Source organism: Oryx dammah, unplaced genomic scaffold, assembly GCF_014754425.2.
Source record: "Oryx dammah isolate SB20612 unplaced genomic scaffold, SCBI_Odam_1.1 HiC_scaffold_2, whole genome shotgun sequence".
NCBI classification, from domain to species: Eukaryota; Metazoa; Chordata; class Mammalia; order Artiodactyla; family Bovidae; genus Oryx; species Oryx dammah.
Genome location: NW_024070186.1, coordinates 191,594,940 through 191,612,078, shown reverse-complemented (window position 1 = coordinate 191,612,078; position 17,139 = coordinate 191,594,940). Strand labels below are relative to the sequence as shown.

At 52.2% G+C, this 17,139-nt stretch overlaps 1 protein-coding gene across 3 annotated transcripts in view; it reads left to right on the top strand.

The window, feature by feature from the left end:
• The window catches only part of CUX1 (cut like homeobox 1), a 347,445-nt gene that overhangs the window by 272,632 nt on the left and 57,674 nt on the right, over positions 1-17,139 (top strand). For 2 of the 3 annotated variants that reach the window (XM_040261791.1, XM_040261782.1), the window contains exons 13-14: positions 906-954; positions 1,674-1,770. In XM_040261791.1, coding sequence (XP_040117725.1) covers positions 906-954; positions 1,674-1,770 — 146 coding nt within the window. Of the gene's footprint in view, positions 1-905; positions 955-1,673; positions 1,771-2,781; positions 3,454-4,550; positions 4,617-5,911; positions 6,014-7,410; positions 8,244-10,112; positions 10,279-10,806; positions 10,864-17,139 lie in introns of all 3 variants that reach the window. The other variant, XM_040261799.1, reaches the window with a different exon arrangement.

Below are 17,139 nucleotides of genomic sequence, written 5' to 3'. Positions count from 1 at the left end.
ATGAGCTCCTCCTTGTTCCTGTTTTGTTAGTTTACACGACAGGAGCCACTATGAAGACACATCCGCAGGGAAACCGAGGGCGGTCGGCTCCTTACTGAACCTCTTGGGAGCCGTAGCAGAGAGGGGGTCCCCGGGGCCCTGGGCACTTTTCCATACGGTGCTCCCCAGATGGCACTGCCACAGAGCTTAAAGAAGGGCCGAGGCTAGAGTCAGGGCTGGGAGAGCACAGGTGGCCCAGTGCCTGGGATGGAAGCTGCCCTCTTTTCTTGAGCGTGAGGGGAGCACCCTGGCTCCTTGGGGCCACGTGGACCCAGAGAAAGAATGTTCACGTGTGCCTTACTCTGCAAATACCAGTCCTGGGTGCCCCAGCTCACTCAGCTCTCAGGCTTGTTGGAACAGGCCATGACCACAGTGGCTTCTGTGATAAGGAGGACAAAGGAGAAATGAGCCCAGTCGCCCATGCCTTTGTGGTGGCTCCTTCCCCATCCTGGGCACCAGGACAGTCCCCTGCTGCCTGTGAGCCATCTGGTCACGGGACCTCACTCTTGGCCAAACGCTGGGGGCACAGGTTTATCTTCCTGACTTCCTTGTTAGAGCTTTTTCAGCCCCTCTCAGCTTTACAAATACATTCCACTTACAGCCATGTTATGTCTGTGTTCAACTTAACTTTAAAATTATACTCCGAACAGACCTGGTGTGATTCCATATGGAATGATTTACATGCTGGGCAAGAAACTTTCGCTGGCCAACTGCTAGTTGAATAGTTATTCCAGAGCCGCTATCGGATGATAAGGCTGCCAGCGAAGTTGTTAAAGTTGTCAGTTCCTCAGTTCCTGGAGCGAACCCCCCCAGCCCTGCCCACCGCAGGTCCGAGCAGGGGTAACACTCCGTCTTGCTCTCCACAGCATCCTGAAGTCCATGGAGTTTGCACCGGCCGAGGGAGCTGGGACGCAGGTACACCGTCTCCCTTTGCTTTTTGCGTGTGTGAGCATCACGTCGCTGTTTCACCATCGAGGTTGTTTCTCCTCGGCAACGTTTCACCAAGTTAAACCAAATTATCTTTAAGTTAAAAGGGGCAAAAAGAGAAAAATCAGTGTTTTTCAAACTGGTTAACCGAGTTCACCTGAACTTGTAATTTAACACGGGCAGGTACTAAGAAAGTGGGTACAAACACTCTCAGCTTATGTTACAGATCAGCCCCAAATGGACTGACTCAGGGATTTTTATTACCTACTGCCTCATGCGGATGAGGAACGAGATGGCAGTGGCACACGGCGACCCAGTGGCCAATTAAAATCTTAAGTCCCCACCTGACACCCCATTCCTGAGGCCCAGAAGGCAGCCAGCTCTCGGCGGCTGGCACCAAAAACAGGTCACCTTGCAGGTCTTCCTTTAGACCTCCATTACTAAAGGAAGCAGAGGTCTAGACGCTTAGATCTGGGGACAGAAGAGAGAATAATTAGCTGTCTGCAAGCTGTGTGAGCCTAGAAAGAGAAAACTTCCTTCAACCGAAATGGATTATTTCAGAAAGGAACTTGCATGTCTTCCACATGCATGGAGCATCCTTGGGAGGCTGGAGGCGGGTCAGATCAGAGCAGGGGCCATGGGGTCTGTCAGCCCACGGAGCCAGGTAGCAGCTGGCCCCGCGGTGAGCACAGCTCTGCCCTGTCTAGGACGCATCCAGGCCCCTGGAGGTGCTGCTGCTGGAGAAGAACCGCTCGCTGCAGTCCGAGAACGCCGCGCTGCGCATCTCCAACAGCGACCTGAGCGGTAGGTTGATAAGTTCTCGCGGCCGCTCGGCCCCCACCCGGGGGTCGAGGAAGAGGAAGGCGAACCGTGAGTCTGGGCTGATGCATGGCGGGCGTCACGGGCGATGGGCGATGGGCGATGAGAGCCTTGACTAACGAGTGTCCGTCTTCCTCCTCGTCCTCCTCACCCCTCCCTCCGCCCCCACCTGGCAGAGACGGTCCAGGCGTGGCCGCAGGGCATCTGCGGAGGGTAGGCAGGGCCGTGCTGCGAGGGGCTACCGCCGGCGCGCGCGCGTTCCGTGGCTTTTCTGGTCTCTTCCGAGCTGTGCGGCCTCTCTTGTGGTGTTTCCTGGGCTACTTCCAGGGCCGGGCCCTGCCCTTCCCGGCTCAGTGGAGCTTTTCTTCCTTTGTCAGGTTGTCCTTGGGAACGCCTCCCCCGTCCTTAGCCTTTCTTTGCTCATCCCAAAGTGGTGGCGTCACTGACGGCTTCAGGTTTTGGCAGCTGGTAAAGCGTTTAAGAGTGTCTCGGGCTCCGATGATATTACATTCTTAAAAATGTGCGTGCCTTCGATCGAGTGGACTCGGTGCGGTACATTCGCCTCAGAGCAAGTGGTGTGAGAATCCGTTGGTCCCAAAATGTCAGTGTTTGCTGCTCCTCAGGTGGGGCCCTTTCTGGTAATAGCTCGAATGCTGGCGGCCCGCTGAGAGGCCCGCGACCTGCCGACTCTTTACTGTGTGTGGTACCGGCTCCTTGTCACATTAGGAGTTTGAATTTCTGTCAAGGGGAAACTCTCCAGGCTGCAACATACAAGAAAGGTGCAAACATGAAATGCATGTTGCTTGTTCCGGGGGGCCTCGTTTGGCTAATTTACAAATTCAATCGAAAAACAAACCAACACACCTCATTGGCCCTTGTTTAAAAAAAAAATGCACTTTTTTTTTTCCCTTTTGTGGGGCAAACTTTGCATCTTGGTCTTGGTTTTTTTTCCCTTTGGAATCCCCCATAATGCATTATGTTTGCCCTTCCTTGTAGGGTCAGCCAGGAGAAAAGGGAAAGACCAGCCTGAGAGTCGGCGTCCTGGACCTTTGCCGGCCTCCCCTCCTTCTCAGTTGCCCCGCAACACGGGGGAGCAGGCTTCCAATACTAATGGTACACACCAGTTCTCACCAGCGGGGTTAACGCAAGACTTTTTCAGCTCATCCCTGGCAAGCCCCAGCCTGCCCCTGGCTTCTACGGGAAAATTTGCACTAAACTCTCTCCTCCAACGACAGCTAATGCAGTCCTTCTACTCCAAGGCCATGCAGGAAGCAGGAAGCACAAGCATGATTTTTTCAACAGGTCCATACAGCACAAACTCCATATCTTCCCAAAGTCCATTACAACAAAGCCCAGATGTAAATGGCATGGCCCCATCTCCCAGCCAGTCAGAAAGTGCTGGGAGCGTCTCCGAGGGCGAGGAGATAGACACTGCAGAAATCGCCCGGCAGGTGAAAGAGCAGCTGATCAAGCACAATATCGGACAGCGCATTTTCGGACACTACGTCTTGGGACTGTCTCAGGGGTCTGTGAGCGAGATCCTGGCCCGGCCCAAGCCGTGGAACAAACTGACAGTGCGTGGCAAGGAGCCGTTTCACAAGATGAAGCAGTTCCTCTCGGACGAGCAGAACATCCTGGCTCTTCGCAGCATCCAAGGCAGACAAAGAGGTGAGCGACTCGGGGTCGGCACCCACATGTGAGCCTGGCACGGAGCTGTGTGTGTGCACCTGTGCATGTGTGATGATACATGTGTGCCTCACATCAGGTACAGCTCACAGTCCTGCCACTTCCAGAGCTCAGGGCCCACGGGCACGAGCCCTTAGACTCGGGGGTCCAGCCTCTGAAACTCACTCCGTACCTCACACGAGGTGGACTCGCTGTTCCAGCACCACATACTGGGTCGGAGGGAATTAACGCACAACGTCCTGATGCGTTTCGTGTACAGCAGTCCTTTCGGCCTTGGGTGCTGGCCTCGGGTGGGGAGGGGCCCGTGGGTGCTACCCAGCCTAGAGCAGCAGCAGTGGCCAGGGCGGGCCTCACGTGGCGCTGGGTCCCCACGGAGGGTGAGCCGACCACATGGGCCCCCTCCCTCCTTCCTGCACACAGGCCAGTGGCCTGTGATCAGTGCGCTCATTAGGGACCTGTTCAGCATCACGAGCAAACATACCTGCCTCGAGTAAAATACATTAAAGTATTAAAACACCCTTTGTACCCCGACCCTCCGTAAAAAGATAAAAAGCCTGTCCCATCTCTAATTGCAGGAACTCCTTCCCTCTTTAACAAACGATAGGAGATCCTTCTGCCAAGTCAGTGCTGATAGAGAAAGGGAACTTATCAGACAGAAATACAGGCTCAGAGAAGGGAGACATTTCGAATAGTGTCCGTTTGCACAGAGGACATTGAGCCTTTTACGGCGATGTTAACTGGAATTGACTGTCTTTGGATGATTAATGTGAGCTTTGTTCTGGGTCTGGTGGGCGATTCGCTGGGCAGCAGAGCTCCCTCCATCTGACCCCCATGGTATTGGTGCCACAGGCCGCCCCCCAGTTCTGTCCGATCCCCTCTGGCAGCAGAGCCATGGCCTCTGCAAGCTGGTCAGCCAGGGAAGGGCCTTTCAGAAGTTTCTAGTGACTCCCAAGCGGCACAGGAAGCCCTGAGCCCTCTCTGTAGCAACAGGCGGCTCAGATTTCATGTCACACAGCCCATATCGTCAGCACCACCATCCCCCTGATTGTTTTGTTCTTACCACACTTGTTTTTCAACAGAGAATCCAGGCCAGAGCCTGAACAGACTCTTTCAGGAAGTACCGAAACGAAGAAATGGGTCTGAAGGTATGTCGCAGGCAGGTGTTTTTCTTTGCAGTTAGTAACCTAGGAAGCAGCATGCCCTTAGCTGTGTATTTGGGTTCAAACTGTACAGTGTGATTCTGGCCTGGAACCTGATGGAAAAACAGAGCTAGTAAGTATAAAACAAAGCACGGGTTCAAGTACACATGGCCCCTCCCTTCCCCCACCGTGGCCCCACACTCTACCCAGTCCAGGAGGGGGCACCACCCCTAAAAATCAGCCCCAAACTGGAAATTACGCCCGCCCCACCCCCTTCACATTCAAACTACAACTTTCCCGGTGTTCTCAGAAGCAGGTGAAAGAATAACCCTTTGTTGCTCTGAAAAAAATCAGGTGACTGAGTCAGATGACATACTGCTGCTTCCTTGTCCCTTCCCCGAGCTCAGAAATCCGTCGAGGGTGCAACCAATCAGACAGGTTGTGGCCGGCTCTCTCGTCCATGGGTCCCAGCGAGCCAGCCCCCACCGCCCTCCTCGCAGCCGCAGCTTTAATGGGGTTCTGTGCCGGTGGTTGGCTTGTTTTCAAATGGTTTGATGTGGCAGTTCATACTTAGTAAGGTATCGACCAGTTAAAACATATGGACGGCTTCCAGGAAGCATCGAGGCCAGCCCCCAGGCCATAGTAGCTGCAGTGCATCTGGACACGTGGCTCTCACCATGTGACCAGAAGACGGGATTCTTGTCCTTTAGAAATGTCCGCAGGCTCTTCTCCTTGTTCATGTGATGAGACCCGAAAATTTTAACTGAAGCCTCCCTTTGTACATCCAAACGATGGCGGGAGAATCAGCCCCAACCCCTTGCCCCTTCTGCCCATTTTTTCTCTCTGGCTTCAAGGACATGTACAGGGAGGGCCTTGAACATATCCCAAGCCAAAACAACTGCTGGAGTTGCTTTTAAATGACTCAAAAAAAAAAAAAGCCTTGCCCTTTAACCCTTCATTTATATATTTTTTTATACACACACACTGAATTAAATGATTTGCTCTCCCTGCTCCCAACCCATGGGTGATACCCAGCTTGGATAGTGTCAGAGCTGGTCCCACAGGCCAAACACTGTTTGACACCAGGTGGAGTCAGCAGGAAGCCCTTCCTGCCCAGGGTCGCCGTACCTGCTGTGAAGTCACCCACACAGCAGGTACAGGTAAGCAGGAGGCCAGCCTGCCTCCTTGTCGTCGCCGGCCTCAACTCACCGGCAGCTATTTTTCAAAATGCTATCTTTGTGCAGCACTACGTTTTGTTCCAGGTGTGGGTTTGATGTCATCGGTGTGGCTTCTCCCTGCAGGTAACATCACCACCCGGATCCGAGCCTCCGAGACCGGGTCTGACGAAGCCATCAAGTCCATCCTGGAACAAGCCAAGAGGGAGCTGCAAGTCCAGAAAACTGGTACGGAGTCCAGGACTTCCACCACTGCCTTCCCTGCTTACGTCGTGAGCGTTCTGTTCAGCAGTAATTAACTAAGTTTAAAAAGAAATAGAATATGTGTTTTCAAGCCTTTAGTACAGCGGGGAGCAGGTCTGTGTGACATGTGTTTTGCTAATACTTACCATTCTAGGTCATTCCTTAGCCCTAGCCTAGAATATCCATGACTTAAATGAGCAAGTGATCTGTATCAGATTCCCTTTCTTAAAAAAGGAATCTGTTATTTGGTATACACTTGACCACACACTAGTGAAAAACAAACTCTTAACTGCTTTACAGAACAAATGTTAGCAGGAAGGAGCAGGAAGTGTTAAAGGACGGGTGTCCCCACCTCTGTAGTCAGTCAGCCCCGGGAATCGGCCCTCAGAGCTCCCTGCGAGCCGCCTTGTCCAAGAGGAGGGAACACCAACATTTCAGCTTTTTCTCTGGGTGAGCAATGATTGAGAGGCGCACCAGGCTGTGGATTCAGCTCAGAGCTTCCGCTAGAGGGGAAACCGAGCAGCCAAGTTCTCCTCCTGAGGTTCAGCATAGACACACACCTGCCCTGTGCCCCTGCTCTGCCCAGTCCTTCCAGCAGGGACCATGGTGTGAGGCCCCACCAGGCCTGGCAGCAGGCAGTGTGACATCAAGCACCCACCACCCCCTGGCCACGATCCTGGGTTCCTGAGCTAGGGCCAACCCACTGGCCCCCCTACCCCGGCCCTCCGCTTCCCCTTCCCCTTGGTGGCCACCCCAGAGTCACCCACCCAGAAGGGAATCTGAGCTAACAGAACCAGTGGAATTTTGGAATATAGCACATGAGAATGTTAAGTTTAAAGTCATCCAGGGGATTTCCATGGCGGTCCAATAAGTGGGACTTTGCCTTCCAATGCAAGGCGTACCGGATCAATCCCTGGTCAGGGAACTAAGATCGCATACACCTCATGGCCAAAATACCAAAACATAAAGCAGAAATAATATTGTAACAAATTCAAAAAAGATGCACAATAATAGCCCACATCAAAAAATAATAATAAATCAAATAAATAAATAAAGTCATCTGTGAAAGAGGCCAGGATGGTGTGTCTCAGAGCGTTTGCACACGTTACACCCTCCGCCCCCCCATCCCCACCCCCCATCACACTCCTGATTGTAACTCCCTTCAGTCGGTGGAGCCATGGAGCAGTAGCTTTAGCCCTTCATTGCTAAACGGTTGTGTGAACGGTTCACATTTCACGAGGCGGGAAATGCTGAGATCACAGCGCAGTGAGGTTGTCCTGAGTAACCTGCAATCCATGGCGGGTTAACTGAGAAGGACGTGGGTGGGAAAGCCCATCCCCGCTGGGAGGTGCCACTGTCTCATCTGCACGTTTGCTCCGCAGCAGAGCCAGCCCAGCCTTCCTCGGCATCCAGCGGCGGGAGTGCGGACGACGCCATCCGCTCCATCCTGCAGCAGGCCCGCCGGGAGATGGAGGCCCAGCAGGCCGCCCTCGAGCCCGCCTTAAAGCCCGCGCCGCAGTCCCAGACAGACATCGCCCTCCTGACCCCCAAGCTGATACCCGCCTCGCCCATGTCGTCGGTGTCCAGTTACTCCCCTTTAGCCGTCTCCCTGAAGAAGCCCCCCTCGGCTCCCGACGCTAGTGCCCCTGCCCTGCCCAACCCGCCGGCCCTGAAGAAGGAGTCCCAGGACACGCCCGGGCCGGACCTCCCGGGGGCAGCCGACCCCGCAGCACAGGGGGTCCTGAGACACGTGAAGAGTGAGCTGGGCCGCGGCAGCGTGTGGAAGGATCACTGGTGGAGCGCCGTCCAGCCCGATAGGAAGAGCAGCGCTCCGCCGGAAGACCCCAAGGCCGAAGACGCCAGCAGCAACAAAGAAAAAGGCAGCGGCGGGCAGGTGCGGGCGGAGCGCAGCCAGCTCCAGGGCCCCTCCTCCTCCGAGTACTGGAAGGACTGGCCCAGCGCAGAGTCGCCCTACTCCCAAAGCTCAGAGCTGAGCCTGACCGGAGCCAGCCGCAGTGAGACGCCCCAGAACAGCCCTCTGCCCTCCTCGCCCATCGTGCCCCTGTCGAAGCCCACCAAGCCCTCAGTCCCGCCGCTGACCCCCGAGCAGTATGAGATCTACATGTACCAGGAGGTGGATACCATCGAGCTCACCCGGCAGGTGAAGGAGAAGCTGGCCAAGAACGGCATCTGTCAGAGGATCTTCGGGGAGAAGGTACGAGGTGGGGGTTCCATTCGGCGGGCTGGGTCTTCCCATTTCCTTTCACTGATAAGGACCGGGGAGCAGGAGGGCTCTGTCTGGAAGATGTGGCCATCACCCACTTAATTAACCAAAGAGAACTGTGGCTCGTCTACTCCCAAACTTGCAAGGAGACTGGCCAGTGAACGCTCCATTTGCTGCAGCCCCGCTTGAGGCCAGGTTCCCGGCAAGGCCCTCTCACCCTCTGTGGCCCTTTAGACCTCTCATCATATATGAGGGGGTGGCAGAGTCACCATTTGGCAGATGAGGAAACCGAAGCTCAGGGAAGTTGACCACATGCCCCAGGCTAGCAGATGACTAAGTCAAGCCCTGTCCCTGTGGCCGAGCGGAGCCCAGAGGCACCACCTCTGTAGGCTTTTTTGGCCAAAAAGGATCTGATCAGAGAGAGAGATGACCAGCCCACAGAGATCCAAAAGGCACTTGGTAGAGACAGCAGTCAGAAGGTGCTAGGGTGTTGTCCAGCCAGAGGGGCAAAGCAACTTGCCCAGGGATACACAGCTAGGGGTGGCACGGGCAGAGCTGGGCAGGGCCCAGACTGTGCCCAGGGCCAGCCCTGAAGGCCCTCGCTTTCTCATGGTCCTTCTTGGCGCTTCCTGGTCACTAAGATTCTGGATAATGGGGATTTACCAGGCCTGCAAAATGTAAGATAAACATAGTACTCCAGGATAGTCTTAGATTAAACAACGACTGGCTAAGCAGAATGAGAAGCGCTCCAGTCCTGTAAAAGACAGTCTTCCTGAGGGGCACAGGGCTGGGTCAGCAGTGGCCTTCGAGAGGCCCGCGGGAGGCCTCCTCCACCACCTTCTCAGGTCCTGCCTTGAGTTCAGTGTTTGCAATATACCGTGTCACGCATCCTTGCGATACGGTTGTGAACTCTTCATCCCGATCTTGCAAAAGGTGATGGGGTGAATAGGAATGAGGATGAGAATTTAAAGTCCCTTGAAATTTCTAGTTCAGTGTTGTAAAAATATCATTTGAGAACATTTAAATAGACATTTGTGCTCATGCCTTAAATTTAGCAGAGACTTAATAGCATTGAACTTGTTTGGCCCATGAGCGCAGTTTATTCTGGAACTTGAGAACTTTTCAAAGAGTGATCGGATGCAGCCCCTAAATATCTCTGGGCTGCATCTGTGTCCTGTGGGGGGTGTTTGTGCCCATACATATGTATGGCCATATGTGAGCATAAGAAAAGTCGGGTATGTACGTGCAACTTGTCGACCGTCGGCACTGAGCTCCACTCCCAGGCTGGCTCCTCTGTCACCACCAGCTCACCTCTGGGCCTCTACCGTGGAGCGATGTGATCAGAGAGAGCCGACCTTTCTAAATGCCAGGCTGGCCCGGCGTCAGCACAGGAGACAGACGCCTGAGTCCCGCCAGCATCCGTTGCTGCTGGTTTATCTGAAGGGGTCCTTGGCCCCCAGCACCCTGGCCTTTCCTGGCGCCACCAGGCAAAGAGCAACATGGTTTCAGTGCTTCCTCCTCGGGTTGTCAGGGTGACAACCCTGCACGCTTGGCAGGATCAAGACCCTGGAGGGAGGGGGGCCCCTCCCCTCCATTTGCCTGCCCCTCTCTCCCTAGGAGCTGAAAGCAGGGACCATGACTATGGCTCCCTGTGCCAGGGCGTCAGCCCACCTTGAAAAGCTTAGCCACCCCCCAACCCAGGCTGTCGCCACCCCCCAGGGGCCAGTTCTGTGCTGCTCCCGGGAGTGCTCCAGTGCCGTCCTACCTGGCCACGCCACCACATGGCCGTGCGTGTCACACTGAGGCCTCACACCAGATCCAGGCGCTGATGCCACCACGTGTCCTTGGTTGCCATTCCAGGTTCTAGGCCTATCACAGGGCAGTGTCAGCGACATGCTGTCCCGGCCGAAGCCATGGAGCAAGCTGACCCAGAAAGGACGAGAACCCTTCATCCGGATGCAGCTCTGGCTGAACGGCGAGCTGGGCCAGGGCGTCCTGCCCGTCCAAGGGCAGCAGCAAGGGCCAGGTAGGGGCGCTCCGCCCCCAGGCTGCTGCGGGGAGCGGGGAGGGGTGTCCACGTGAGGCGGGGCTGAGACGCCTCTTTCCTCCACAACCTGTTGCCATGGGACTGACTCAGTTTTTAGGAAAGAGAAGATTGTGCCTAGCTAATTTTATAAGCAGCAGAAAATGAGTTACCAATTAAGAAAATGCTGTTTATACATAAATATAGGTAAAAGTCAAGTAGCTAAATCAGGGAATCGGGAAAGGAAATCAGCCAAAGGCACAGAATGAAGGCTCTCACGGGTGGCTGCTTCCGCCCGCCCCCCAGCTCGGGGACAGCTTGCCACCAGCAGCACTTGGCCTGTCCACATGGGTCCCTCCTGTTCTGTGCTCTGCACCCCCACCAAGTCTGCACCCTCCCGTAAGGAGTGAGGACCCTCCCTTGTGCCTCTGGGCCCTTATGCAGTACCCCCTCAGCCGTGCTCAGGGTATTAAGAAACTTTAACCCCCGAGTTTGCTTCCTCATGTAACTGTCCCCCTTTCTCTCCTTTAGTCCTGCACTCCGTGACATCACTACAAGACCCCCTGCAGCAGGGCTGCGTGAGCTCAGGTAATTAGCCACAGTTGGGGTTTGGATGATATATTTCCCTGCCTTTTGGTCTGTACTGGGAGGACTTGAAGGGTCCCTCATCCTGGATCCAGTGAGCTGAAAACATGGTATCCTGTTGGCAAACGGGGTTCTTCGAGGTCATAGTTTCTAGTGGAAAAGCAGAGGGTCGAGAGCCGAGTGGAGGTCCCTCCCACATCTTCTTACTCCTCGCTGTGTTCTTTCATCAGCCTGTCACATGAAGCCCTGCCTTCGGGACTGGGGTGCGAGTCAGAGACGGATTCTGTGCTCAGGGGGCTTCCAGCCTTATAACAGGATATAGGGGCAAGGAATCGGCATTGCAGTTCAGGGCATGATGCTCAGGAGAGTGGCATTGAGGTTGAGGTCCAGCCTGGGAACAGGTGGTGGAGAGCCTGGAGCACCAGCCAAGGGGCTGGGGCTGCTTCTGTCCGGCATCAGAGAGCCTTGAGGCCTTGTCTCTGAGGTCACTTCACCGCCTTCCGGACTCCTGAACACGGCAGCCCCGGGCTGGCCCGCACACCAGGCTCCTGACCCCGTGCGTTCCTGGCCTTCCTGGGCATACGCTTGTGCCGGCCTCTTCCCACCCAGCTCTCGGGAACAGCCAGCGTCATGAGCTGTTCCTCTTTCTTCCTTTCTTCCTCTTTCTAAACATGTTAATTAGTCTCCATATCCCATTGATTCATTGAAAACACAAACAAAGCTAAGTGAGGAGCATGGAACCCGCCAGCCTGTTGGAAGTTTTACGAGGGAAAACACGTGTCGTGAGGGGAACAGCTGGGCCGCAGCGGCCGATACCACTTCAAAATTCCAAACCCACGCACAGATGCAGCCAGAGTACACTGGGCTGAAGCTCAGTTCCCCACCAACATTTTCTTGTGTTAGGGGTATTCCGTCTTGAGGGGTTGAAGGCTGTGTCTAACCCAGGCTCTTGGCTTCCTTCGGTGCACCTCTGGAAGGAGCGGTTGGCCCTCTGAGAAGGATCGGGTGTACTTCCTCCTCCCTGCCTTTCTGGGTTGACCAATCTAATTAGCAAGTGCTGGAGACCTTAACACAGCCCTGGCTCAAATTCAAGACACATTAGGGAAATAATGGACACAGTTGTTTGTGCTAAGAGTTTCCCGGACGTTTGCATGGAAAATTATTCCTGCCTCTCGCTTGAACAGAAAGCCGGCCTCCTGTTAAACTCTCCAAGTATTTGCTGCCCCATCAGAGTCAGGACCCAACTTGGCAGAATGTGACAGTTTTTAGATCAAACTCCCTTGTTCCTAAATAAAACAAGAAATTGCCTACAGTTCCAGGTCGGTTATGATCGATGCCAAAACCTTCTCTGGTTCTGAACAAATTCTTCAAGAGTGGCTTTAAAAAGTGGTTTTTATTGTTATAGCAAGCCCTCGCTACCGTGCTGGAACATTCATATGACAGTCCCATTTCCAACATGGGAAAAACTCACAGGGCTCCTCAGAGGGACGTAAATGATATTTGTAAGAGATCAAATTACTTTATAAAATAAAGTGATTTACACTCTTGGGGAGTCTGGAGATTGAAAGAGGGAGGGAGGGAGGAGGAGGCAGTGAGCCCCTGGGTAAAAGTGAGCGCTGTAGAACTTTCCCCTGGTTTCTGTGAAGAGACGGCAGGCAGGCCTCTCCCTGTTGTCATCTGAGCAAGATGGGCTTCTGCAAGGTGCTCAGTCGTGTCCGACTTTTTGTGACCCCTTGAACTGTAGCTCGCCAGGCTCCTCTGTCCATGGGATTCTCCAGGCAAGAATACTGGAGTGTGGGTTGCCACTTCCTTCTCCAAGCAAGATGGGAGGTAGACTGCCCCTCGACACGCCCGCTGTGAGTCAGCAACCGGGAAGCCATCGGTAGAAATAATAATTATGGTGATTGTGGGGAAAGTAGAAAAATGTTTCTGATATTCTAGGAAAATATAAAATTTTTTTAATACCATGATGGTGGCCAAGCGAAAATGCTTCTCTGGATCAGGAAAGACTAGAAAGTGCTTGTCAAAATGAAAAGAAAGATGACCAGTAGTGACAAGATTAGGGTGGCAGTTTTCCTTGTTTAAAATTTCTTTACTTCAGCTTTACCCTTTTAGGAGTGTTTCTAAAAATTAAAGTAGCTGTGCCTTTCAGGATGTGGAATTTAGATTTGAAAAACAGAATTCGCTTATAATGATGAGTGTTGACAAATCATTTGGGGATGAATGGCTGTTCCGTTCAGTTCAGTTCAGTCACTCAGTTGTGTCTGACTCTTTGAACCCCATGGATGCCAGGCTTCCCTGTCCATCACCAACTCCCAGAGCTTGCTCAAACTCATGTCCATCAAGTCAGTGATGCCATCCAACCATCTCATCCTCTGTCATCCCCTTCTCTTCCCACCTTCAATCTTTCCCAGCATCAGGGTCTTTTCCAGTGAGTCAGTTCTTCAAATCAGGTGGCCAAAGTATTGGAGCTTCAGCATCTGTCCTTCCAGTGAGTATTCAGGACTGATTTCCTTTAGGATTGACTGCTTTGATCCCCTTGCTGTTCAGGACTCCAGGATCTTTGACAGCGTAAAAAAATCAGTGTCTCAGAGAAAGCTTTCAGCATGCTCCCCCAAAGGCAGGGGAGTAATGCCTCTAGCCTAGGGTTTCTCCAGGGTTCTGATTCCCTGCTCTCACCATGGCTACCACAGAATCCTTCCAAAGAGGCCCCCAGACCCAGAAAGATGCTCTGTCCTCGGTGGTGGCTTCATGAGGCCTCTGCCTGAGCCAGCTCAGAGTGGTAGCAGCAGGTGGCTGCAGGAAGGTAATTCTACCCTTGGGTTAGTCTGTTTCTGAATGTTGGTGAGAAACAGTCGGTGTCTGAGAATCCAGGTTGCCAAACTGGCCTGGCCACCAGTTTAGCCTCCCAGGTGTGGAAGGACTTTGGAAGACCTGCCTTCTGTCCATAGCCTCTTTCTGAGCAGAGATCGTGCAGATCTAATGCATGGCTCTGTGCTTAGTTACCATGGCGATGAGGTGCCCCAGGAGCAGAGGGCCTCACTCATCTCCACAGCGAACTGCTGACACAGGAATCAGTTTTCTGCGCTAAGAATTCCTGTCTGTCTCTTTCCACCCAGCCCCGTTGCCCTCAGTGTCTCCGTTTTTCTTAACGATTTCTCTGTCGAACTTGCCGATCCGTTCTATGATAAGAGGAGAGACAAACTCAAGTTTCTGGTGCATCATCACTTTTCCTCTTGGCAGTTGTAATCATTTCTAAATGTCCCTTTGATGATTCGAGTGTCGGGATGATGGCCTCAGACACTGAGGAAAGTTGGTGCCATTCTCAGCGAGTGACCTCTGCTTGTTTTGGAAGCTGTCGAGGCCTCCATGACGAGTAAGGAGAACAGAAAGTTCCATGTTGATCATATGAGTAGCTTAAAAAGCAAAAACGGTTTTTAAAGGCCCAGACTTCAGATCAGTTACCTGATCCTTTATTTCCTGATAGTCTAGTTTTATTTATTTTTTAATAGGTATTTATTTATTTGGCTGTATCAGGCCTCAATTGCAGAACTCAGAATCTACATTGCGGCATGTGGGATCTTAGTTCCTCAACCAGGGATCGAACCTGGCCCCCTGCATTGGGAGCACAGAGTCTTAACCATTGGACCACCGGGCAAGTCCCTCAACACACAATTTTTGGGTTGGCTTCTTTCAAAGTTCCCAGTGTCGGGTTGTCTTTTGATCTAATATAACAAACCTATCTGAAGGCAGAGGTGCAGGTGGTCCTTGGGGAATGGTCCTCCGTGTCTCCCTTTTGTTTTTCTCCAATCTCAGCTATCATCTATCGGCTGCCCTTGCCCTGCTTAGCAAGTAATGCTCAAGGGAACCAAAGGGAACCCTCAGAGAAGGAGAAGGGAGGGGCCGAGTGAGACTTGTCTTCTCTGAATGTGACCTGCAGTCATTGCTTATCAGTTAGCGGGGTGTGTTTTTTAAAGGAGGAAAACCTGGAGCACTGATGACGGTGTGCATGTATACATATATATAGGCAGGTATGTAGGTACATAGTTAGCTATGACTCCATTGCATTTTTTCTTTAAAGCTCCTTTCGTATTCATGGTTCCTTGGTGTGTAATCTTTTAGCCCCAAGGGAAAGGAGACGGGAGACAGCTCTTAAGAGGGGAGAAAGAGAGGGGAATAGATTTTCCCGGATGCAACTCAGTCCATCATCACCTTACAGAGAATTGATAGGGAGGACTCGCCCATGCGCTCAGCTTTATAACTTTCCTTTCTTTCTTTTTTTTTTTCAATCTTTATTGGAGTACAGTTGCTTTACAATGTTTTATTAGTTTCTTCTGTACAGCAAAATGAATTAGTCACACATATAAATATATCCTCTGTTTTTTTGGATTTCCTTCCCGTTTATGTCACCCCAGGGCATTGAGTAGAGTTCCCTGTACTATACAGTAGGTTCTGTGTTAAACAAGTACTGTATGTGTTGCTGTTGTTCAGTTGCTAAGTCGTGTCTGACTCTTTGCAGTCCCATGGACTGCACCATGCCAGGCTTCACTGTCCCTTACCATCTACTGGAGTTTGTTCAAGTTCGTGTCCATTGAGTCAGTGATGCCATCTAACCACCTTATCCTCTGCCGCCCTCTTCTCCTTTTGCCTTCAGTCTTTCCCAGCATCAGGGTCTGTCATCTGTGTATATGTCAAACTAAATGTCCCTTGACAGAGGAATGGACATACACAGGTACACATGCACAAGCATGCGTGTATGCACACAGTGGAATATTACTCAGCCACGAAAAGGAGCAAACTTGCACCATTTGCAGAGACGTGGCTGAACCTGGAGGCTGCCATACAGAGTGAAGTGAGTCAGAGAGAGAAACACAAATACCGTGTAGTGAGTGTCTGAACGCATATATGTGCAGACTGTAAAAATGGTACAGATGATTCTATTTGCAAAGCAGAAATAGAGACACAGAGATAGAGAACAACTGTATCAGCTTTTGTAACTTGTTACTCTGGGAGCCCTTCCTGACTGCAGCTCACAAGCTTCCACACCCTCTTCCGATGGATTATTGCGAACTGCACAAGGGATGGCTCAGTCTCCTCTGATTAATTATAAAACAACCAGCTTTTCCCCAGCATGTTGGGTAGGAACTGCAGGTTCCAAGTCTCCACCCGTGGAGAATTCCATGGCTCCGCGTCGCTCTTCTCACTCGGCAGAGCACCAGTTGCCTCTTGAGAAGACAGCAGCTGCACCCGTCTCTTAACGTGGGTGGTCTCATGCACGCCCCTCCCTGATGTGAGGCCACAGGGCTCTGTGCTGCATATGGCCCTACACAGACATGGCCCCCGATTAGGGACAGGCCAGCCTTCCTTTTTAATACACATAATGGCCAGGAGAACATGTCCACAGTTTTAGTGCCTTTGATTTAGCAATAGGATTCTACTGAAACTTCCTCAAATAAGCCATTAGTGCCTTAATTTTAATGATTAAGTCAGGGTGGGGCATTTGAATAGCTCATTTATAAGAAAAGGAATGGCTCATTGTACCTCCAGAAAATTCCATGGCACCCTCTAAGGCAGGCAGAGCTCTTCATTCAGTACCATCGACTAGATCTGATTTGATTCTTTTTTCTTTTATGGAAATAGATCAGTCATAGCAACTGTTGGTACTGTCTGAAAAGAACTGTTCTAACCCTCATTTGTTTTGAGTAGCTGAAAAGATTTGTATATCCATAACTGATTTATACATGACCCGAGACCACAGATCGAAAACAAAAGAAAATTCTGAAAAGCCACGTGTGAGCTGGAAAATGCCCCTCCCTAAGCAGGTGGCCGCTGCTCATCATTAGTTCAGGGCTCAGCCTCTGCCTTCACTCACCCGCCGTGGACGTGGTGGCCAGAACCAAATGCTCATCCATTTCTTAGTTGTGCCCTGCATGAGGGTGTTTTAATATGACCAGGAGTGCCATGATAAAGGAATTCTCTATCTAAGATCAGAAAAGACAGGTTTTTGGGGTCAGACACAGCCTACCTCACTGTTTTCTGGTACATGTGGGCACAGGCCTTCTGGGAGGGAGGCCCTTGGTGCTAAGGGAGCCCCTAGGAGGGGGCTGAGCCACGAAGGGGTCAGAGAGGAGAACATTCCAGGCCAAGAGCTCTGCAAGTACAAAGGTTCACTGATGGGCTAGGACATGGGGGACAGAACCTTTGGGGGAAAAAAAGGGAAAATACTCGAAATCCCTACTTGTGGCTCAGCTGGTAAAGAATCCGCCTGCAACGCGGGAG